Source organism: Amblyomma mixtum, chromosome 3 (genome assembly GCF_055824585.1).
Source record: "Amblyomma mixtum isolate Tamu chromosome 3, ASM5582458v1, whole genome shotgun sequence".
Classification (NCBI taxonomy): Eukaryota; Metazoa; Arthropoda; class Arachnida; order Ixodida; family Ixodidae; genus Amblyomma; species Amblyomma mixtum.
Window position 1 is genome coordinate 226,782,672 of NC_143014.1, and position 24,103 is coordinate 226,806,774.

At 45.4% G+C, this 24,103-nt stretch overlaps 1 protein-coding gene across 1 annotated transcript; it reads left to right on the forward strand.

Annotated features, from left to right (window-relative positions):
- Window positions 1-5,520: 5,520 nt before the first annotated feature.
- Window positions 5,521-23,092, forward strand: LOC149353918 (uncharacterized). The gene is made up of 7 exons (XM_089577422.1): window positions 5,521-5,622; window positions 10,473-10,555; window positions 11,145-11,251; window positions 18,406-18,429; window positions 18,528-18,563; window positions 20,151-20,543; window positions 22,604-23,092. The coding sequence occupies exons 2-7, from the start codon at window positions 10,486-10,488 to the stop codon at window positions 23,090-23,092; spliced, it is 1,119 nt and encodes a 372-aa protein (XP_089433548.1). The 5' UTR covers window positions 5,521-5,622; window positions 10,473-10,485.
- The last annotated feature ends 1,011 nt before the right edge of the window (window positions 23,093-24,103 follow it).

Here is a 24,103-nt window from a genome sequence, read left to right on the forward strand (position 1 = left end):
CTACAGCCCGTCGAGCGCGGCGGTGGAGCTACCATTGACCTTTAGCGTGACCACGTGACACCATGTGACAACATGACGTCACAGCAGAGGAGAGATGGGCTGCCGGCTCGCGCGGTCGGCCGCGGCGGTGGAGGCTCCGCATCAGAGGCGCGGCGGCTGACCACGTGACAACATGACGTCACAGCAGAGGAGAGATGGGCTGCCGGCTCGCGCGGTCGGCCGCGGCGGTGGAGGCTCCACATCAGAGGCGCCGCAGCTGACCACGTGACGCTACAGCAGCGGTATAAAGCTGAGCTGGCCTCGCTCTCCGGGCACTTACGAGGCGGCCAGGTGTTGGGATGCCGCCTACAAGCAGGGCTGATTTGAACGAGAAGTGAAAGCTTCAGCGTGCCATAGAGACCGATGAAGAGCGGGATGAACGTCAACCAAGGAAAGCCATGTATTACCAAGCCTAGCCATCAATATGCTTCGCATCGGACTAGGCTTAACCTTAGCTAAGCCTCAGCCATTTTTTTTTAACTATGTTATATAGGCAACTGGTTGCAACTAGAGATTTGTAGCCGGTCGTTAGTAATAGCCATATCGGTTTTTAGAATTTTGAAAAAGCGATTACTCTCGCCGCTGTGGCTCGACAAAATTTGGCTGCTTCGTTTGAAATTCATCCGCTTCCGAAAGCATGGAGGCAAAGCAACCCCTTCCAATGCATGTAACTCGTTGAAAAAGCCAAATTTTGTCCAACCACAGCCCCAAGGGTAAACGCGTTTTAGAAATTCGAAAACTGACATGGCTATTACTTACGACCGGCCACAAATCTCTAATTGCAATTAGGCGCCTAAATCTACTAGTTAAAAAGTCAATCAACAAAAATTAGTTAACCAGCCTACTACTTAATACGATTCACCGGTTTTCTGGTGTCCGCCAGCACTGGTACTACTAAGCCGAAGAAGCATATTTTTAACCCAAAAAGCCTATTTTTGAAAATTTTTGAAAGTGTTCGCTGAAACACCGGGTATATTACGACGCTGCTTGCAGAGTGCGTCAGTGGCCAAGCGCGAGGAAACCGCTCCGCGTTTCACACGATTATCGCTGATGGGGCCGGACGTCAAGCAGCTGCATCCTCGCTGCGAAGCTGCCCTCGTCGGCCACTTGCCGGCACCGCCTAGCGAAGGTATAAGGTTAAGCCTGAGGAATCCCGCGCTTAGATTTGGACGGGTGATCGGCGTCACATCGGCTTCGAATTTGACTTCATCCATGTCTTCTTCCTTTCTTCACCTTCGCCGAAGGAAGTTAGAACAGTCGAGAATTCCACATTTTAACGACTCCGCTGTGAGCGCACGGATCGTAACAACACATGGGTCTAACTGCGATGGGGTCGGACATACGTGGTTTGCCTTATTTTATCGCAAGAGTAGCAAACTACCCACAACATTGCTTCAAAAGGGGCCCATGTATTAGAAAACTGCGGCTTCTCCTTGCCTGTTAAAGAATGCAATAATTTATAAAGTGCTCGCCGTAATGAAGCGGCAATTTTTAAGCCACAAGCACGCACTAAATTTACATTCAAGCCTAACTCTATTTAGCTAGAACACCGTCCAAGAAAGCACAGATTCTACGAGTGGAAAGATAGGACATGAGAAGTCACTTCAGAAAAAGTTCCCCTCTCCTTCCACGCATCCCCGCCCTCCTGCTCCCTGTTATTAACTCGAGGGCTGAGTTCTCCAACATGGGCTGCGTCCATAAAAGAAGGAAAGAAAAGCCACGGTTCTACGGCAAAAGAAAATGCGTCAATATCACACAGGAAATCAAGCGAGCTGTGTGCTGCTATTTTTTTGCACCGACTGTGCTTAATTGCGCCGAGGCGAGCTGATAACAACCAGGTATTTTTAGTACTTCGTTGCGCAGCCCTTATTGCTGCAGGGAGCTGTAATGGGCGGTTATGCAAGGCCCGTACGGGACAAAAATAAATTTGCGTCGCATGAGGATAAATGAAGTCATGTCGTGAGCTAACATCTACAGGTGGCGGGTCAGTAGTGTGGGACCCTGAGTTTTGTTCGTTTTATTAGTCTCAGAGTGGCGCACAATTGCTTCGGCGACCACAGTGCCGGAACGAATATGCAAGGGGAGGAATAATTAACCTTCGCTATTTTCCCATTTGTCAGTGAAGCTACCGGGGCCGCATTTTAAGATGTCTCGCTCAATTATCATTTAATTTTTTACTTGGTCACTGGTGCCATCTGCCGTGATCTACTTCACTGACAAGCTGCCACCAATGGCAGAGTAACACAAGAAAAAGAAAAGAAATGTTACAAAACAGAGCTTCAGATCACGTGCGGTCTTAGTGCAGCAACTATTATGTCTGTCCAAATGCTTAAAGGAAGAGCGTCGAATTGAGAGAAATCTTGGGTGTTCCATTTGAAATGAACACGTGCAAGAGAAAAAATAAGGAGAAAAATGCGCTGTCATTTATTGCACGCTTCGAAGAACGGCAGAATAATTGTCTATTACTACTTGAAAACAATGTCCGCACTAAGCCGACATTTGCTCTGAGAAAGACGAGGCAGCTTAGGGGCATCTTTGGGAGGAGGGACACCTTGCCTTATGGCGTACATTTCCATGAATGAATTGTGGTACATCTCACATACTCGACAGGCCCTCCACGCTTTGGCTCACCCAAAAAAGCGAGTTTATGAAGTCTTTGATGTACCCTTTGATGATTAGCCCTATACGCGATTCTTGTGGCTTCCGGCTGGGGTGCATGATTACGGAATTATTACGTGCCGGAATTATTACAACAAATTGATTCTAACAAATGAACTGTGCTTCTGTTCTTTATTCCGGTTTGGTAATTTTCCAGACACCTCGCTTTTAATTAAAGATTGTGTGTGGAACACGCCACGCGAAGTGTAGCCATTAGATGACCTATAACCAAAGTCATTTATCTCGAAAGTGAGCGTGCTAGAGCGTCAAACAGGCGCAGATTGAAAGTGTGCTCGAGATTTGCTGGTTTTGTTTTGGGAAGAGAAAAATCTACTTTATATCTCGTGATTGCGGCGCTAAATGTACTGATTTACGAGGGATGTTCAGTAAGTGACCTCTGGGCTGTAACTTTTTATTAAACGAAAGAATTGAAAAATTATACTTTCAAATGAGAAGCTTGAATGTCCCCAATGCACTACATGCGGTTATAGTACTAGTATCTCAGCCTTTGCTCTTACCTAGCCGACACAATGCGTCAGAAAAACAGAATACCATAGGTCCGTGTATAGCGGGTAGTGTTGGGATGATACTCTATGATCAAATGAGCAGGAAGTTGAGATGTGTAGCCGACCAAATCTTTATCTATCGTACATAACGGCTGCTTTTTCTACGCTCCTGCGCTTTAGGACGGACCGAACATTTAAGCACAGGCTCACCAAGCCCGTGCTTAACCTTTTGGGCCCTGCATTTGTTGTTTATGGTTTATTATTTATGATTTATGAGGGTTTAACGTCCCAAAGCGCCTCAGGCTATGAGAGAGGGCGTAGTGAAGGGCTCCGGAAATTTTGGCCGCGTAGGGTTCCTTAGCGTGCACTGACATCGCACAGCACACGGGTTTGATCGCAGGTTTTTTTGCTATCTTTTTACAATGTTTTTACAGGTGTCAGTCGACGCCGCCAAGGCCGAAAAGGGAGATTTCCGCGAGTTTGCTTGGTTCTCAAAGCACAGGAGCGCAGAAAAGGCTACCGTCGCGCCGAATAGCTAAAGATTTAGCCTGCTATATGGCAGTTTCGGATGGGCAGTGAAAGATAAAATATTGGCCTCTGCCTAGTAAGGTTTACGGCGTTGAAGCCTCACCCATCACTGAAAAAAGCCCTGAAGAAATTTTGTTACGTGAAAAGCAACATGTAGGTCACTAAAGCGGTTGCAATAAAACCCTCGCCAAATGCGTCATTGATCGCCTACTGGAGGAATTTGGCGATATACTGGCTCAAATGCATGGAGTGCGAAAATGGGCACTCCCATCGCGACAGTAATTCCTAAAAAATGGAATTAATTTTGTTTTCTTTTCGTTGATAATTTCGAGGTTTTCTCTTTCCATGTGGTCTTGAATGCATGCAAATATACCTTGAAAATAAGTTGATCTTCCCAAGCAATGTATGTGTTGTGTAAACGAAAAATTTGCCATTTTTTGATTATGCAACAGATTGTTATTCTCTTCATCCTCCTTTGTTGTTAAATATGACATGGTGTTTTCTGCATTGCGAATTCCAAATTCAGTTGCTTTTTCTAGTCGAGTTATTTTATAAAATGTTACTTTAACAAGTACCAACTTTCGATGCTGTTTTCGTCGTACATCGTTTGATCTTATGGTATGAAAGAAGGGCCCATGAATGAAGTAATGACACGACGAGCAGCGCGCCGCAAATCTCTTGCTTTCTGGCAAATATTCCCGGTAACATAAACCTGGATTATTGACTTAATCACGGCGTTGCATCTCCCTAGACAACTGGAGCCTGTGACAGGCATTACAACATGACTCGTCATCAAAAAGTGTTGTTCGCGTGGCATATACGTCCCGTGGAAGTACATAACCAGTTGCAAATCAAACGTATTTGCCTCACCGCACCGGGTGGCATGGAAGGACCTTGTGACATGCGGAGCCACACGCAGGAAGTGGTAGTGGCTTGGCGCGGTGCTTCGTAATAAGACACAGCGTGGTGAAGCCAGAGGAGGAAACACACTAGGAGCTGAATGATTCATGTAGCAACCCGCAGGCAGCGAGGGCGCTGCTTGTTCATCATACAGCACGGCGGGGACTTACTGGCCTTCGTGACTGATCGGGTCGGCATCGGTCCGCTTCCGTCCCGCCGCATCAGACAGCAATCCGGCGGCGGTGCTTTTAAGCCCTTGCTTGGCTTCTGCGCCCGCGGCGTGCACTTCCGGTAGCGATGACACCGTTTCATTTATTAAACACAATACGGATGCTCGTTAGCGAGTATCGCTTCTTCAGCGATGCTGAGGCAAAGAAAAAGAAAAAAAAACGGGGGAAGGATGCCCGGGCGGGTGGCTTCGAAGATGAGCGCTCCCGCTCTGGAGTTCTGAACACCCAGTGATCCGCACACGCGGCGACCGGCACTGCATAAGGACATAAGACAGAAGGAAGAAGGAGCACAAGCGAGAAGAAGGGTCCTCCCTTGCACAATTTTTTTCTCTTTTTGCCGCGTACGCGCCGATGGTGGAGCCGCATTCCGGAGTTTGTCGAACCGGGCATCAAAATAGGCCCGACCCAGTTCTCGCTCGCCGCCCAGCTAGTAGGCTGGCTGCTCGGGGCAGGAGTGGGCCGAAACGACAGTCGGCGACGACACACTATACGCGCCTATATCCCGACCTGGTCGGCGCTCCTCTGCACGCGCCAGCGTTTCTTACGCTTTTACGAGCCGCCAGCTCACACACGAGAGTGGCGCAGCCTCGTCTAGAGCGTTTGTAGGCCACGCCGGAGAAGAGGCGCGGGCGCACCCGGCGCGAGGCGGCGGCGGCGGCGGCGGCGGCCGAACGTGCTTTTTTTTTCAGATTCGGCAGGCCACGCTGCCACTGGGACACCGTGGACAACGCAGGAGGATCTACGGGAACTGCATGCACGTGGTGAGTGCTCACTGCCATGTTGTGGCACGAGGAGATTGAGGCAGGCAGAACAGCTCGGCCTGATTGTCACTCGTGAAATGTGTCCTAGTGTTCTAAAGATGTGTACGCGAAGGTACCCCGGTGCGGTAGCCTACAAAAAGTTGAAGGCAGGGTTACTTGCATGATGTTGGGTTGGACTACTAGTTGCATAGGCGCCTACGAGATGACTGAGTGGAGTACGGGCAACCACACTGTTGCAGCGAGGAGCGCAGTAAATTTTGGCCTTATCGTTTCGTAATTTCTGTTGCTGCAGTGATTCCTCATGTTGCAACGGCATCTGAAGAAAACGACGGTATCAAATTCCTTGTAACTTAAAATAGATTGGAGAATTTTCTTGTCGCCTCACTATCAGTTTCTGATTCAAAAGGTGCGCTAATTTTTATTACCACGCCTTTTGAATGGTATTTTGAGAAATATACGAGAGAAGCCAGTGAGTACTGATATGTTCTGCATGACATCCGACCGTGAGTAGTTTCCGTCCGTGGCCCATTTGCATCCAGCAAAATTTTCTCTAATTTCTTTCGATTTTTTTTTCTTACAATTCCTTCTGAAGGTGCCTAAGAACCTGCCCGGTACTTGACGGTAATGCGAAAAACCAGAGTCCCCGAGAGCGATTCCTACTTACTTAGTCCTACTTACTTAGTCCATCAAGTTTTATTGACATATTCTTCGCCTTTAAAAACAGAACGTATGGGAACAACGCACTGACATGATTAATTTATTGCGAATTCCCTTATTCATGCATGAACTCTCAGTTCAGTGTGCTTATGCAGTCCCTCATTCTGGCTTTGGCGCATACAACACCGCTAGTATTTCAAGCAAGGTATTGCAATCGTAAAACGTCGCTCTTGTTCCTGAACAAGCTTTTTAAATACATATCAGACGTCGTCTATTTCCTAGGTGCAGGATATCGGCCTCGACTTGCACATCGGGTGTTGACGGCGTACTGCTACACCACGTGGCCAGAAAATGCGATGACATTAGTGTTTTTTCTAGCACTTAATAGGATTCCCTGAGCTCCATAATTCGTAACGCTTACATAAGCTCAACCGTTCGTAATTTGTGTTTTCTGTGCTAATGGTTGTTATGCTAAAAATAGAATTAATGGTTTCGATTGCGCAAGAGTAATTCGGGTAACGATAATTTTCCTTCAGCGTTGTGTCAGTGGCAGAAGGTTAGATAACTGGACGTTTTCAGAGATCGGAAGAGAACTAGGCAGTTAAAGTGCTGCCTAATATTAACATTCCTTGAAGTTCACGATGTTGGCGCGAAAACAAGGTTTGCGTTGGGGAAAAGTCCCTGTCAAGCGCGTACAGTGCAGCTGATGCCAGTAGAGGATGCTGTACTCTGATTAAGTGCTTCAGTCATCGGCTTTCTTTGTAACTTCATAAACTCTCCGTCGGCTTGCATGGATTTCAACCTACAGACAGACAGGCATGCAGTTGAAACCACGCGTTGCATAGGAAGCTTTCTCAAAAACAGCAGCAGTTTGGTTAGCCACTCAAACAATGACAAGAGGTGCGACGCAGGATGTAGAAAGTTGTAAAAAAGAAAACACTTATTCTCACCGCGCTATGTGCATTTTTTGTTTGTGCATTTATTGTTTTATGCGTCGTTTCTGGAACACAGGGACAAGATTTTATTTCATTTGCTGAAGCTTCCTGGGGGCTCGTAGGCTCCACAGATTCGACCGTTTGCTTCCTGGTTTTTCTTTGGTTTTGTAGACTGTGCTGATACACATCGGGCCGATAACCTCTTTTTGCATGCCAAATAGAAAGGACGCCAGCCTTTTCCTCTCCCTGAGGGGTACTTGGAAAAACACGCTTCGACACTAGCTGCATACTAAAAAAAGTGTTTGCGGAGGCACACAGAAATTTAAAATTATTAGCCGTCCTGTTGCGGAAGTGGCATTCATGCTTTTCAGTGCTTTAGACAGTGGCGGAGAATTTCGTAACATAGTAGAATGCCATGAAAATAAAGAACTTTTGAGGGAAACATTCAAAAATGCTTATATATCATGACCGCAGGGCGCACGCGCTGGTTGTTTGGCTGTTAATGTTGCAAGTAGTGGGGTATCCAAGCTCTTAAGGAAACAGCCTTCTTCCTGCAGATGCCTGGATTAAGGAATTCGTTAGAATATGCTGCGCCTGAATTATCCGCCGTTCATTGTCGTTGTCCGCTTGTGCAAAGCCGAAGTCACTCAGTCCCAGTACGCCGAACGGCTTGCAACGGTTTTCTTGCTCAATTGAGAAAATAAAGTAGTACTCAAATGACATCCCTCGTTTTGAAACTATCGGGACTTTTTTTTGCGTATGCGTTGCTGTTGGAACTTTCCCAGCTAAAATTCTGATCTGTGTTTCATGTTTCCAAGTTATTATAGTAACAAAATTATCGATTACTGTTTCTTTCTATTGATCGGCAGTGTTCTTTACATAATAAAATGCTTGACATAATATACGTGTGATAGACAGTGGTTCCTTAGTTGTCCTCGAACACAAGGGGTACCATGAATGCACAGAACTTTGTTTCTCATAGTCTCAAAATATTTTCAGCTTACGTTCTTATCTTTAGGGAAGCAACTTCTGCCTGGTTTGAGTGGGACAAGCACAGTGAGTTTTCCTAACTCATTGTGCAAAGGCGACTGTGCTGGTCGAGTGCCCGGTTCGGAGGTGCATTTATCCAAAATGCAACACGAGAGAGCAATGCGCTTGAAAACATCGCCTGACGTAAGAACAACATGGCGCAACAGCACGCGCAACACGCATGCACACATGCACGTACACTCGCGCGCGCGCACACGTGTGCGCGAGCCTGCAGTTGGTAAGGAAAATAACATTAACAATGAAAGACGTGCAGCCTAGCAATCAAATTTCTCAGGGAATCTAATATGAAATTAGGCCAAGTTGACTGTCCAACGGCTTACCGCTCATCGTGCACAGCGCTTATGACAGGATGTATTTCTGGCTACAACAGAGGAAAATAGCATAGAATACGTGGCAACGGTGTCCGCTAGCTCTTTTTACATTCAGTGAGCGCTGTGAATGATCCCCGTGAGCTGAGAGCAGCACCTTTTGTTGGTGCACTGAAATCTGTCCCTCTCTTAAGCGATGTGCGAAAGGGTGAAGTGTGGGTCCAGTAAGCAACCCTCACACGGTTTTACAACCTGTAGTGTGCTTAGCGTTTTCTCCAATCTTTCACTTTGATCCTAGTCGAAGGGCTCCTCTTGGTACCGGACGGTTTATTTCTAGTCTTTCTCAGCAAGGAAAAAGCGGACATCCAAAATTTACAGTTTTAATATTTTAAAGCCCAGTGTCGCGAATTGACGACATAGCACTTCTGTGCCTTCTACTCATTACACTACACGGAGCTCGCATAGAAAAAAAAAAATTCATCAAGTTCTAAGCAGTCAGCCCTTTCAGGTCGAAGAAGTTTAGCGTGTGTCGGCAACCTGTATGAAGAACAAGAGGGCGCGAATGCGTGTCTTCCAGCCAACATTCAACATTTTATCGTCTCATTTTCTGGGAAGAAAATAGGAATACGTTTAACTGATAAAAAAAAATTGCTTGTTCTCAATGGGCCTTCGAGTGTGTTCATTTCCTTCGGGTTGGCGTTTCGCACAACTTGTGCTATCTGCACAGAATGGGCCAAATGCTTTTTTCGGTTGCTCAGTTTTTAGTGAAGCTGACGAATGTTTGATATTGGCTTTTGAATGTGGGTGTATTGGCTAAGGCAACGTGAAGGGACATATATTTTTACTTTATTCTTTCATAATCTGCCCTTAAAGGGTCCCAGGAGGGTGTTCGATGACTGATGGAGCATATGGAGCGCTAGTTGGAGTGTAGTCGGCCAAAGGAACAGTCCACGATTTTATATTGCGCACCATATGTAAGGTTTTTTTTTTAGTGCAGCTGGCAGTATGAGTAGCAAGGTTTTGCGACAGCGTAGTTGGTTCAAGGCTGAAGCGAGGTCTGCGCACACACTAGGGTGTGGAGGTCAAAGAAGCGAAGATAAACGAAAAGTAAAAAATAAGACTCAACTGAGAGTAAAAAGCCAACCCCTGGAACGACGCGCATTTGCTACGGGCGTAACCTGCTCCTGCCGGAACTTCTATTAATCGAAGACACAGCTACGTTTAGCCTACTTCACTGAATCGCTCCTTCCGCTAGTTGCGCGTTTCTTCCCTATCCCGGCTAGGTATTACGCTAAGAATAAAGTCTGTGCACCACCTCTCGCCCACTGCGTATATGAGTTCATATTATGTGATTTTTTACATCATCTCTTCGCCAATGTTTCTAATGTGCTTCTCGCCGTTTTTGTGTGTGTAATGCTACAGTTTAGAACATTACGCATGTGGTATACGAGATATACGAGAAGTAACAGTATTTCACACAATTCTGTACTGTGGTTTGGGTGCAAATGATGTTGTTGAGAGTGCCCTGTTTTTACTGTGTTGAAGTCTCAGTCGCCAATGACCTAACTGCACTGGGTAGACTAGTTTCCACCTTCCTCTGGAGGGGCGCTGCAAAAGCAAACACTCAGGCCAGCGGCCGGCACGGGCTTCACACCGCGCACAAAAGTCGCTTCAGGTTTTGGGGCTTTTGTCAGTAAAAATAAGCTTATACGTGGAGACTGACAACTTACTTATATTCAAATTATTATTATTGTTGCTATTGGACCACTACATTTGCATTCACAATTGGCTGCATTGTCATTAAGGAACTCCTTTGAAGTCTTTTTGCGCATTGACTATTCATTACTGATATGTCGGCTAAATGCTTTGTTTCTGCATCTGCTTTAACATTTTTTTACAGGTGAACCGACGCAATGGCTACGTTCACGCAGATCATCCATTTCAGTCTGATCGCAGCAATCGTCGTTGTTGGATCTAGAGCGGGTAATTGCACATTCCGTTGTTCCGCCTTTTATATCTGTTTTCATGTTACTTGTGACTGAACCACGCGATTTGTGCAAACAGTTCTTTGGCAGTCATGTTAGGGTTTTGTTCGTTTTCTTTGGCCATGTAAAATAATTAACATTTGTTACGGCCCTCAGTTTTATTGTTGGGGAAGCAACCGCACTAGGTTACTTCAGCACTTTCACAGTGCTACAGGTCGATGCAAATTGGCCTACATAGCAGAAGTTCTCTAGTTGGCTGAATTTCTTGAGTTTGAGCGCAAAAAATGACCAAGGCACAACAGCAAGGCTTACGCGCCGAGGGGTACGCTTACAGCTTCCGGGAAGACCGCTATCGATTTTCTCTTACGTCGGTGGAAAAAAAAAATGTTCACTAGGCTTAATTCCGGTTGGCCCCTCTGCTCACCGAAAGCAGTATGAATTGAAGGGAGCGCACGCTGCCTTCAATATACCAAGGACCACGTCCTTGCTGCTGAATGGAGGGAGACAGAACACCGACAACTACCTGTCGTTCATAGGATAATTTGATAAGAGAAACTGTCGATAAATGCTCTTTTCCCATTTTCCAGCAGAAGACGTCCTCAAGGAAGATGAAAACTACCACAAGTACAATATCCGTCTCGCGAATGGCACAAGCTTCGAGATCACCACTAATGGCTTTCAAGAATTTTCAAAGGTACGGACAGAGTGCATGTAAAGTAAATGGCTCGTTGGCGAACATATTATACGTGTTAACGTAAATGACAACCTAACCATTTATAAAAGAAGGAAAATCTTCCATCATTCCCAACGCATTTATTTCACACGCGCCGCAGGGATATTTTTCATTTTTACACTTATTTCCCAGAAATATTCTGGTCAGTTTACAGGCAAAAAGCTGTTCCCGGAAGCTTGACAGAGCCCATAAAACCTCCAACATGGCAGCAGGCGGTCACTCATGCAGAACAATAAATGCAAAATGCTCTACTTACATCAAATGATTAGAAAAAAAACGAGGCTAGCAACAAAGTAGTAAGGTATACAATAACAAGTAATGCATTGAAGAAATTGCATACACAGATCAGGAGAACTCCACGAGAAATCAAATGTAATTTGAAAGAAAATGATATCGAATGAACTACGAGATAATGATATCATTCGGAAGCAAGGACTTAAAGGCATATCAATAGGTACCATGAATAAATGTTTAGTGGCAGCAGTATTACAAGGCAAAAAGGTGGCGACTGAGTACACTCAGTCTTGTAACCTACTCTTACATAATCATAGCTAATCTCTACCATAGTAAATATTAGAAATCGTTCATAATGAAGACTGCAGCTATATGAATGAAAATTGCTCTTGTAGTTGTTTCAAAGCAGGCTTGGCTATGTGCTTGTATTTATTAAGGATGCCTGGAATATTATGTTGGAGTGGAGTTTGTAATTACAGCTGAAACGGGGTGCGAGTCCTATTAGTAAGCCGTAAGGAGGCTAACGGCGTGAAAAATTGTCTGAAATAATCCGTTTCTAAACGAAATGATCGCAAGATGCGGAACTCATAAGCACATTTAATGCTGACTGTATTGCAGGTTTGAAAATATTCTGTTGTTGGGGAGAAATAAGCTGTATTAGGGATGTTGAGAATAATTTTTGTTGCAATATTTGTATCCTCTTGATATTTTGTTGTGATGTGGTTAGCCAGCCTAAGTTTCAATAATTAATGTAAGAGGCCAATAACATGTAGTATATTTGTAGTTTTTCTTTTGTTGGTAGAAATGAACGACAACGCGATAATGCCCTTGTAATTGCTTAAAGCTTTTCGCAAAGGTTATCTATGCGTGAGTCCCACTTCAGATGTGAGGTAAATGTTACTCGAAGTATTTTATTTTCACCAACAATCGCAGTAATTTGGGCATCGCGTGGGATATCTTGTTGAATAGTATTTATTTTTGGCGCGAAAAAATGGCTTAGATTTATGCGGGATTGAGTTTCAGCTAATTTGATTGAGACCAAAAAAATAATTTGCGAGCATTTCCACTCTGATAAGAGATTGTTGACATCTTTCCCTGACAAAAGAATGGTGGCGTCATCCGCATATATACTAAATTAGGCTCCAATGTCAATATTGGAAATATAAGTTACATATATGATAAAAAGTAAAAGGCCCAAGATTCTGCCTTGTGGCACACCAGTTAATAAAGGTAGAGGAGAAGATTTATGTTTTCAAAGTGAACCAATTTTGTGCTATTATTTAAATATGACCGAAGTAATTCAAGATTACCACAAATGACAATCTGAAAGCTTAGATATTAGAATGTTATGATCAAGTAAATCGAAAGCCTTCGTGTAGTCAATAAAAAATCCAAGGGAGAACAGCTTTCGATCAATATTTTGGAGCAATTGTTTCAAGAGATAATAGGGCGGATTCAGTGAACCAACCTTTCCTAAATACAAGCTGTTCGTCGTGAAGCAGGTTGAGTATATAAATAAATTTTGTTAATGGGATATATAATTTTTTTAAGTCTTTCGAAAAAACATTTACTACAGATATGGGCCTGTAGTTACTCGCATAATTATTGACCCCGCTCTTACATATGGCAGTGGGAAAAACGCCTATTTCTATTGCAAGGTTGTATACGAATACAAGACCAGGGAAAGTATCCTGAAGGGCGCATTTTACAGGTTTATTCTGGAAATTGTCTATATTGCCGCAAATCTTTGTAGTGTTTGTTAATTCTTCAAAACTGCCGGCACGCCGCATCAATCGCTTTGTTTTTTGATGCAAGACGAGATTTATATCGATTGATCGCATCCAGGCGGAGCTGGTTCTATGTTGTTCCAGAATGTTGTATTAACTTTGCATTGTGCATCATAGCGCTAAACAACGAAGACAAGGGAGACGAGGACAAGACAGACGCTGTTTTTGAACTGAAGGTTTGTTCACGCAAAAAAAATATATGCAAGCGTGAAGACAGAAAAAACAAACAAAGGGAAGCTTCATAGGACTACCTAATATCGGAAGTTCGCTTTCTTGTAGTGCGATAGAGGGAGTGCTCACGCACGTGCCGCCGGCCTTATGAATGCAAAATGCCTCTACTATCTCCCTAACTGTTCTGCTCTTATGACGGAAGATGGCTTCACTTTCTTCTAATATTGGATGACATTTGGGGTTTCTGCCGTGCAAGCTGAGATTGCTGGGCGGCTGCGCCTGCTTCAGATCTAGCTTGTGTTCTAAGAGGTGCTCCTTAAACAGCGGCCCATTTGGCCGATATACGCGTAGCTGCTACTACAGGCGATGGAAATCTTATAAACTGTGCTTATTATGCATGCCACGAGGGGGTGACTGGTGATTAATTGTGCAGCCGTTGTCATTTTTCGATTCTCCTCTCTCATTGATACGACGAACAAATCGACAAATGGTGCCGACCTTCCTTGCCGATGGAAAGGCGACGTTGACGTCATATTTGGCACCTACTTTGTTGAGGCGATGCGAAGTGCAGTGAACTTAAGGAATGAGAGCAAGCTTTTTCCTTTCCAACGCACCTGTCTGCTAGTCAGGGCTATTTACTCCTTTCTTGAGCTTCCCTGTCAACCTTTCGCATAGGCGTCGAATCGTGACATCGGGGCAACCGGCTTCTTTTAGTCAGGCCAGCTGCCCCAAGAAAACTTTCTTCAACCAGGTGGCGGCATGATTTCAGAAGAGAAGATCTAAGCGAAGAAAGGGCAATACCACCTTTAACCAATTTCGAGTGCGCTGAGGAAAGTTAGGCAAGGGTTTCGCCGCACATAGAGCATACATCCAACAACCGTGGTCCTCAGTTATCTTGATTTTTTGCGTGAATAAACCTTCAGTTGAAAGATAGCCCCTGTCCTATCCTCTTCTCCCTTGTCTTCGTTGTTTAGCGCTATGATGTATAGTTCAATCCAGCTAGCCCAACTTTCCGGTATTCTAACTTTTCACGCCGTATCTTGAAAGTTCGCTATCAGCTTTAAATTGAGCATGACCGAGAGCGGCGGCATGCTGTTCGACGACCGCTGGGCACGCGTGTTGCTTTCACCGCCGCCGAGTCATTCAGTCCATTCAGGGCGCAGGTCAGCCCAGTAAACAGTTTTCTTATGGAAAAATTTTTGGCTGTCTTCCTCATTGCTTCGATGTGCCGTCACCACCACGTGACAATGTCAAGGGCTTTGCTGTTCTTTAGATTCGGTTTGGTTTGGTTGGTTTGGTTTATGGGGTTTAACGTCCCAAAGCGACTAAGGCTATGAGAGACGCCGTAGTGGAGGGCTCCGGAAATTTCGACCACCTGGGGTTCTTTAACGTGCACTGACATCGCACAGTACACGGGCCTCTAGAATTTCTCCTCCAAAGAAATTCTAGCCGCCGCGGCCGGGATCGAACCCGCGTCTTTCGGGACAGCAGCCGAGCACCGTAACCGCTGAGCCACCGCGGCGGCGCTTTAGATTCATAAATGTAGTGGAAATTTCATGTTTGGTTACTAAATGAAGAGCATAGCTTACCGCAGGACTGTAAGACAAAAACATAAAAGCTGTGAGACAGCTGCTTTTGCAGGCGTATCACCAAAGACTTAATTTAAGTGGTCTGAGAGTTCTTGACCAATTATTTCACAGTTATTACGCACTCTATATTACATATTTCTTCTGACGACCTAAGACATTATTTATCACTTTCAATGCTGCTTCTGGTTGTTTGCTTGCAATGTCATGGAACAGGTGTTGATAGTACGGAGTCTGCCCGCCTAAGTTCTGTATTCAGCATATTTATACAAGACAAATTCTTTTAAAGTTGCCAAGATCGGGGTTCACAAGAAAACATGGAATAATTTATTTTTCTTTCTAATTATTGTTAATTGAATTGATGTGATCCATGGTTTACCAATTCTTTTGATGGCTTAATTCTCCTAAAAGGAAAATCTACTGGGTGAAATTTTGAAAAACTTAGTGAATTTGGAATATGCTTCGTTAACGTCCGGTAGATTATATATAAGTCACCAGTCCTGCGCACTAATAACACGTTCGAAAGAAAGCAGAGCATCCTCAGATAAGCAGCGAACTATAAATAGATGACAGCTGTAGCTTCTGTGCCCAGGTTGCTTATAGTATAACCTAAAGATGGGGCAGTGATCGCTATTATCAGGCACGATTGTTCCATCGTGAGAAATGGTGTTGTCGATGCTTGTAAGAAAAACGTCAAGATTAGTGGAGGTGGCAACTGTTAGTCAGGACGACGTAAATATGTTCATAAAGGCACTTCAATAAATAGTGTTGGAAATGTCTTGTGCATTCAAGTATTCACTGCAAACATCTATGTTGAAATCGCCACCATATATGAGCACAAAATTTTCACTAGAAACAATGTGCACGAAGGTCTTAATAAATTCATGAACTGTCTGAAATTACCGCGTGGAGGGCGGTAAAGAGCAGCTAATAATTGCAGGTTGTGTTCTAAAGTTAAGATTTCGGAGCCCGCGGTAACAGCACAATATTGAGACAGAAGTTCATAGTCCGGAGTTGCTTCGACGTAAACTGCCTCACCATCACCTGCTCTGCTAGAACGAGTGATGAAGAAATTCTTATACCCTCCGCGGTGGCTCACTGGTTACGGCACTCGGCGGCTGGCCCGAAAGACGCGGGTGGGGTCCCGGCCGCGGCGGCCGAATTTCGATGGAGGCGACATTCTAGAAGCCTGTGTACTGTCAGTGCACGTTAAAGAACCCCAGGTGGTCGAAATTTCCGGAGCCCTTCACTACGGCATCCCTCATAGCGTGAGTTGGTTTGGGACGTTAAACCCCAAAAAACCAATAAACCAAACCGAAAAAAAATTTTTAACTGTTCAGATGAAATATGTCACACTCATCATAATACCATGTCCCGGTGAACATTGTAATGTTTCAAGAAAAAGAAAATTGACTCAGTAAATATAATACGTTGTCATGTTTACCAGATGCAGAGCTGAATTAGACAATTCGAAGGGGGACGGAAATCACTGAGGTGAGACGAAGTTGTGATATTTCATTGTCAACTGTTTGCTGTTGACGGTGATAGACTCGGAAGATATCTTAGAAAGATCATCTACGCGACAAATTGATGCAAACGAGAACCATCCGACTGTCTTGCAAGAATTTTTCCGTTTTGAGCCCAACGGAATTCAATTTGTGTTCCTTCGTACGCTTGATTTCCATACCAAGAAGCTTCTTCAGAGTGGGGTACAGGCGCTCATAAACATATATCGAGGTGTCATTATCCAGCCCAATGACACGGTTGGTGAAATGAGCCTTCTTTCCCTTCTTTAGTGTGACGTCACGCTTTGATCTGGTCTTAAATTGCACAATGCTGTTGGTTTTACGACTGTTACGGGTCGGCACGCGATGGAAAACCCCGGCATCATCCTCAGAGATTGGTTCCTTGTTGATATCACTAGTTTTTGATAAGACGCTAGTGACGTTTTCATCATCCATTTTCGAGACACCTTGGATCACAATGTTTGCATTTCGGGAGTATTGCTCGATGTAGACGATCTGTCTTTCGAGGTCAGCTTTTTTCTTTCCGAGAGCCAGACAACTTTAGAATGCTACTTGTTTCAAGTGTTCAGTGGCTAGTTTAGCATTCTTTGCTACTCCTGCACGAAGTTTTTTCTTAAGCGATGCTATTTCGCCATAGGCAAACTAAAGGCTTGTTGCCATGGTTTTTTGCTCAGACCTTAGCTCGCGCATTTCATTACACAAGTCCCTTTCATATGTCCCTCGGGTAGCTGTCAGCTCGTACTTAAGATCATCTTGCAGCTTTCCCTAGATTTCATCAGAGTACCGCCCGACATTCACTTTTTTGTCGCAGTACTGGGATTTCGACTGCCTTTTTACTTTTGTTTTTGCCTGCCGAGAGGCCTGCCAAGTTAGAAGTTTAGTTTGAAATGATATCACGAATTCACCGATGCCTTCATCCATGTTCAGAAATTCTAGACATCTGCTCACCTGCAGTATTGCAGCCACCACGTAGCTCTGTTGTAACCCTTTAATTAGAAGAGATTCACGGATATGATTATGTTTAGAACGTTTTTATTTAATCCAGTTGTTTCAACGGGCTCTGCCCGACAGAAAAAAAAAAGTCATTGAGCCTGAATTAGTTTGGGAACTGTTTGTCAACGGTTGCATTGTTGGGAACACTACAAATGTTTTTATTTTTCTTTCCCATTTATGCTCAGAAGTGCCATTAGGTTATGCAAAGAAAAACAATTGCTCTAGCATTTGGATTTGTGCAAAAACACTGACTCTTCGAGGTCACAATCAGTGACTGATAGAAATTTGAAATTAAGAACTTTTCTGAATTTTCACCAGCCGGAGCCACACCAGAGACAGTTTTTAGAGCATGGCGGGCATGCTGTAGTAGGGGCCTTCGGACTGCTTTTTTACCCTTTGCGGTATTTTCTCGTGCACATGAATTTCGGTACACGAGCATTCCGGCACTCCGGCTCACCATATTAGGCCTCTATGGTCGAGTTTTTACCCCCGAACGTGTCCTGTTGAGTAGCTGAATACTATAGTCACTGAACGTGGCCCAGAGAACATGCAATCATGTTTTTTCATGTTTTTCTTTACATGTTTTTCTTTTTTCCTTTTGATCTGCTTTCAAGTGGGGTGTTGTTTTGTGCGCAAATGGAACGCCGAGCAATCTCCTTTTTAATACTACATTACAGCGTGAGATGCCTTACTTTTACATGAAATTATGTGTCCACTTTTTGGGCCGAGCAGACATGTCTGTTGCATTTTGCGTTGCTGTACGTTTCAGTTCCGGAAGTGTACGACAAAACTGTAATCAATTATTTTTTTTTCAACAGTGCCTCCAGCGCGGCGTAACTCGGGTAAGTGGCTTTTATTTCGCTCAGCGTGCTTAACACGCAAGCTCTGCGAACATGGAGTGATCTCAACTCATCCCTGGTTCCAACTTTTCGGACTGCAGGAGAACAACTCTGTTGAAATCGTCCGGTTCAACAAGGTGAGTGTCAGTATTTTCGGGCCTGCAACAGGTTTTGAGCGTATTTTTTCCCCATCACAATAATACTCCCCTCATGTTTTCCCGTTTCCATTAACTGCGGCTTGGTCGGAATAAAACGCGAACGGATTAAATGCAGAGCGAACCTGCCAGTTAATAGTAGTAGTAGTTTAATATTTAACAATAGAAAAAGGAGCAAATATATGTCGCTGGCAGTGGAAAATAAAGGGACAGGGAGAGTGTAGCAAAAAAAATGAGAGGGGTAACTTTATACTCTACAATATTTACGAAAATATAAAAATATGAACAGATTTTTGCCACTCATGCGTGAATGTCGAGGCAGTGTTTGAATTATAATCACTCGCGAGCGACCACTGCACATATTTACAACACATAAACACTGTATATACGAAGCCGCGCATACGTAGCGTCCTGTCGCTAATGGATCGCGCGCTGCGCTGTGCACAAGCGGCATGGCTGGGATGCCCGGCCACATATCTTCTGAAGCAGCCCACATGCAGCATTCACCTCACGTGCACACTTCCTTGGGATGAGCAAGCGAACCATAAAGCCCGCCTGCTCGATATAGGCACAGAGGCTCACGATTGTTCTGTCGCGGGTGCGCGTACTGCCGCGCGGCAACAGGAGCGGCTCGTGATTGCCCGGGATGATTCCGAGCGCCCTCTAGGCGTAATATTAATCAACAAGCCCAAAAAGCCACGCTACTGAATATTAATCAGGCGTGATGATTCACATCAGAACAGAAATCACGTAGCAGCTCTCATGGAGTCTGTTGAAACAGGCAAGAGTTAGGGCTCCTCGCGTGCACAAAGTTAGATAGGCCCGTACAACAAACCCTCATGGTTTCGCATCACCAAACAGAGTAAAATCACGGGGTAATGTTGGGCTCAGATCGCAAGAGCGCGAATCGAATAAGCGTGAAATATACTCGTCAAAAATAACCTGTACGAGAGGCGAAGCAATTCTTTTGCGAGGAAATAGCGCCTTTTCTCCTTTAAGCTTTAATGTTCCCAAAGCGACACATATGCGTGATGTCTATAATATAAAAAAATTGCTCACCCGTTATGACGCTAGCCGAGAGCAGAACTTGGCAACTTTATGTTACAGGTACTTCATTTAAATACAGGTGCCAAATTTTGGAACATGAGCATTTGATGCAGTGGATTTGATTTCGTGATTGTCGCTAATCAGCCGAAAATGCAGCGACACTCTCATACTGCTGTCTCCTCACGGCGCGAACACAGATAATGTGCACTCGAGAAGAACCTGCGCCCTGGGAACTTTCTGCTCAACAGTTCGACATTTTATGAGAACAGGACGCACACGTTGTGGGGAGAAACCTAATATGTACGGCGATCGAAAACATAACTGCGGTGTGTGGTGCAAGTCGTAATGATATAAATGTACGCATAGCGAAGAGAACGACCGAGAAGTATGCCACGCAGAAAGACAGGGCTTGAGACCATGTCTTCCCTAGCACGAACCACCTACCCGTACTTTATATCCTTTTTCGGGTAGAAAATAGTTGCTGTCTATATGCCCTCGATGTCCCGCATGTCTTGCACGCAGTGCGCCCGGGACCTGTACGACCAAGTCCAGACGAACATCACAGACCACTTGCGCATCAGGGACGTGGGGGAGCTGGGCGCCGCGCTGCGGAATCTCTCCTCACTTCACCGGCTAAATGGTAACATCCTCAAAAACTTGGAGGCCTTGCAACACAGCTTCCAGCGGCTGCGCCTGCCACCCGCCGGTAGTGGCGCTGGCGTGGACCCTTTGCAGCGCACGCTCCAGTCAGCAAGTGATGCGTTTCGTAACATGTCCAAATCAGTGACGTCGGGCGCCGCCCTGCAGACGGTGGTGCACAACTTCAACCGCACGCTGCAAACCTTCAACAACCTCGCTACGGCTGGTGTAAATGCCATGACGCCCACGGCAAATCAGCTGATGCACCGTTTCCAGGTGAGGGGTTAGAGGGTAGTTGCACGGTGTCACGTTAAACCCAACCTTGGCATCATTGGGCCCTGAATGTGTTTGCCTGCAGTGTCATTTTTCTGCATTTGCTCTTCTGTACCGAGCTGATGGCTTTAATTTAAAAAAAAATTATATGGCCTTTTACTGATCCCCTCTGTTTATTTTTATGGATTTGTGCGATTGTATTGCTCGCATTTATCGCAATTATTGGTGGTAGTATGGCCGTAACCGATCACGTGACCACCGCTTGCACGTGCCTTGGGCTAGCCTTGTCTTCTTCGGAAGAGGGCGCGTGCTTACCCGTGATAACGTCGCCACAGTTGGTTTTTCTCCGAGATTGCGTGACTACCCCGTGCACGCAGGGTATTCCTCGCGCATCGTACAACCTTCGTTTTCATCGGGTGGGGCGCGCGTTCGTAAGACGCCGCCAAAAGGTTTGAAGCGCCTGTCGTGAACGAACTCAAGAGTTTATTTTCAGATGCTGTGCGCGCATGTGTGTAGGAGATACAAGTAGTCATAAGGAAACGCGTGGTTACAGACAAATAGCGGGCCGAAACTTGGACAGAATAGCGTTAAACCCACATTGCATTACGGTACTCAGTAAACTGTAAACGCGCCGCTCACGCAGAAGCAACATCGGCACAGCCAAGATCCAGCTGTGAAATGTGCCGAAGCATGAGCCCAGTGCCGACGACATGAAGGTCCAACATGTAACGACGCTTTAATACTTCAGTGAGCATGAAAAATGCATAAACATCCACAGTTCTTCATTCAATCACAGAGACCACCCACAGCAGCCTGGCTGTAAAAACGCATTACCGAGTATCATAATCGAGCTGTGAGTTTTTTTTGTTTGTTCTGCATGTGACCTGGAGTCGAAGTAAGTGATTTCAGAAAACTAATTATGGTCATCCTTCATCTAACTGTGGCGTGAATGAACAATGCAGATCAATTGAGACTCTCCAATTCAGCATTCCTCAAAACTTTAGAGTTTATCCTCATGAATAATCAATGCCAGGGGGTCAGCAAAGCGTCCAAGTGCAATTGACCGCCCTGTATTATGACTGTTAGGGCCTACGTAAAGGATCTTGTTCGACTAATTCAAGAAACAGAAAGTGAAATTCACTGCGAATGCTTTCACAAAACGTTCGTGCACAGATTTGCTAGTTTATTTTCTTCATGAATTAAAATACCCAGAGTCAGACAAACTATAAAAAGAAAGTTAAATGCGTATTGGGGCACCTATCGCACTCAGGAGAGCTGGGGCCGTATTTTGCAAAGATTATTTTTTTGATCCACTCTTTTTCTTCGATATCATGGCAGTCGCGACTTGTAATGTCATCACAGGCAGCTAAACAAACACTGTCGTTTGCCGTCTGCGGTATTCAGAGCAGGGCCGTCCAGTCGTGAGGACCATGAAGATGGAATCTGGGAAACAATCCTAACCAAGTGGGACCTCTGGCTCTTGTAGTATTTTTTCACTCCTGCTGCCTAGGATGGGACTCGAGCGTCGATAAATTTTGGCTAAAAATTGGGGGACAGAAGCTCTGACTTAAGGGTGTGACGCAGTGGTATTGACGGCTCCTTTGAACGGCCTGGTGTCCTCTTTGCATATCGCTTCGCAGGCAAGGCTGTCGCACAAGACACACAAGGCCTCCCTTTAACAAAGTCGAACGAACGTGCCTCGATGTCCTAGTGGCAGTGTGTCTGACTCTGGATCCAAGTGGCATGTGAAAACTTGTGTGCTCTATTCAATCATTTAGTGGTATAAGAATGGTCTTAGGAACAAAGGGTCCAGGTGATTTAGTGGAACTGTTAATCAATTTCAACTGCAGTATGTCGCTGGTTAGCGCTCTAGCTGGCAGACCGGCAAGACTAGCACAGCCTTCCCAGCTGCCCATCCTTGCAGGGTCGATTATGTCGGAAGTGGTTTTACTTTACTTTTAAGTTCCAACATGCGTCCGTCATTCATCCAACAACAATCCACAAGAGTTAATCAGACATGACATAAGTAGCTGCCTAACGACATTTTCTGGTGACACACACAGGAGGACCTGCGGAATATCCAGAACGTGACCAGGTCACTGCCAAGGACAGACGTGGCGCGCCTCACAGAACAAACAATGGGCAACTTGACGCTCCTGGTGCGCAACCTGACTGCAGCCCTTCCTGTGGTCATGCGGAGAGTGGCTACGCAGGGAGCCGAGAGCTCGAGGCCCCTCAGGGAGTTCGTCACTGTGCTCTCCCAAAACCTTCGTAACGCCTCGTTCGCGCTATCAAGTGGGAACGGCGGAGGTATCAACTCGACTAGTGGCGCACTCCCATCGGCAGGACACGACCTGCTGCAGGCGTACGACGGCTTCCAGTTGGCCGTCAACAATGGGATGCTGGCAATGTCGGACCTGGTACGTGGTTCGCTGAAACTGGTGAACCCGGCCAACTGGAACGTTGGTCGCGTTGGCGTTGGCGGTGAAGGACAGACGCCGCCAGTTGGTATCAACAAGTTCATCGGACAACTCTTCAGGAGGAGGGGCTGACTGTCCTTAGACTGTGTGTGTTTCTGAGAAGTTTGCACATTTGCGAGGGGGGACCCTCTAAAACTGAACGTAAAGAGGGAAGCTAACCACTGTGGCCATCGCAAGCCAACAGGGCCATAGGCCGCATCGTCAAAAGCGAAGACACTGTGCTTGTTGTGAACGGGGATTCACTGTTGGGGAGGGAAAAAATGCGTTGGATGATTGCAGTGCTTGATTCATTATTAGTGCAGCATTCATCTGCATTTGCGAAACTAAGGTGCCGTAGAAGATAACCTGCCCGACCTGCTGTTTTTTCTTGGAAAATCATAAGAAAAACTTTTCTCTCTAAGGCACTTTATAAATGTATCGAAAGGTAGCATCGCAAGAGAGATTTGAACGGGACAGGATGACACGACTATATGACGCTCAATGGTAGTCACCAAGACGCAACCCGAATAGGGGGCGCCAAAAATGTTTTCGTACATTTCCGCTGCTTTTCCTGGTACGTGAACTTTTCTTTCCATTTCATGCTGTGGTCGATGGGCAAGAAACTGTCGTATGCTGTGGGCACCGGGCGATCTTTGCCCGGCCCCATCAGGGTTTCGGCACACAGCACTGTTAGCGGGAAGAGCTGACAAAGGGGCCATGTGATGAAGGCAGTGGATAACGCACAATGAGGCGGAGGACGAGGCAGTAGGAAGCAGTTAATTATTTTATTCAACATGTTTAGAATCAGCTCATTTGCTTTTCCCTGGAGCAGAAAAAGAGAGGGACATCAGGGAAGTTAGCTATGCAGCATAACGGCTGATTATAATTTATAAAAGGCTGTTGCTGGTACAATTTTCTGGTAAACGGCCGCGTAAGGAATACAGCCGAATCCAAATATATAAAACTTGAAGGAGATCGTGAAACAGGTCCATTAATCGACAATTCTGTCCATAAAAGATGGCAATAGGTGAGTTTATGGCAAGCTAGAAGAAGCAACAGTACTTTTGCATCCAAGCTAGTGGTGCATTTCTTGCAACGAGCTTC

What these genes read in the sequence shown, in the direction of transcription:
- LOC149353918 (XM_089577422.1), top strand. Translation starts at nt 10,486, where the DNA reads ATGGCTACGTTCACGCAGATCATCCATTTCAGTCTGATCGCAGCAATC. An exon ending in CGTTGTTGGATCTAGAGCGG is followed by an intron (nt 10,556 to 11,144) that starts GTAATTGCACAT and finishes CCCATTTTCCAG; the next exon opens with CAGAAGACGTCCTCAAGGAA. An exon ending in GCTTTCAAGAATTTTCAAAG is followed by an intron (nt 11,252 to 18,405) that starts GTACGGACAGAG and finishes TTTTTTCAACAG; the next exon opens with TGCCTCCAGCGCGGCGTAAC.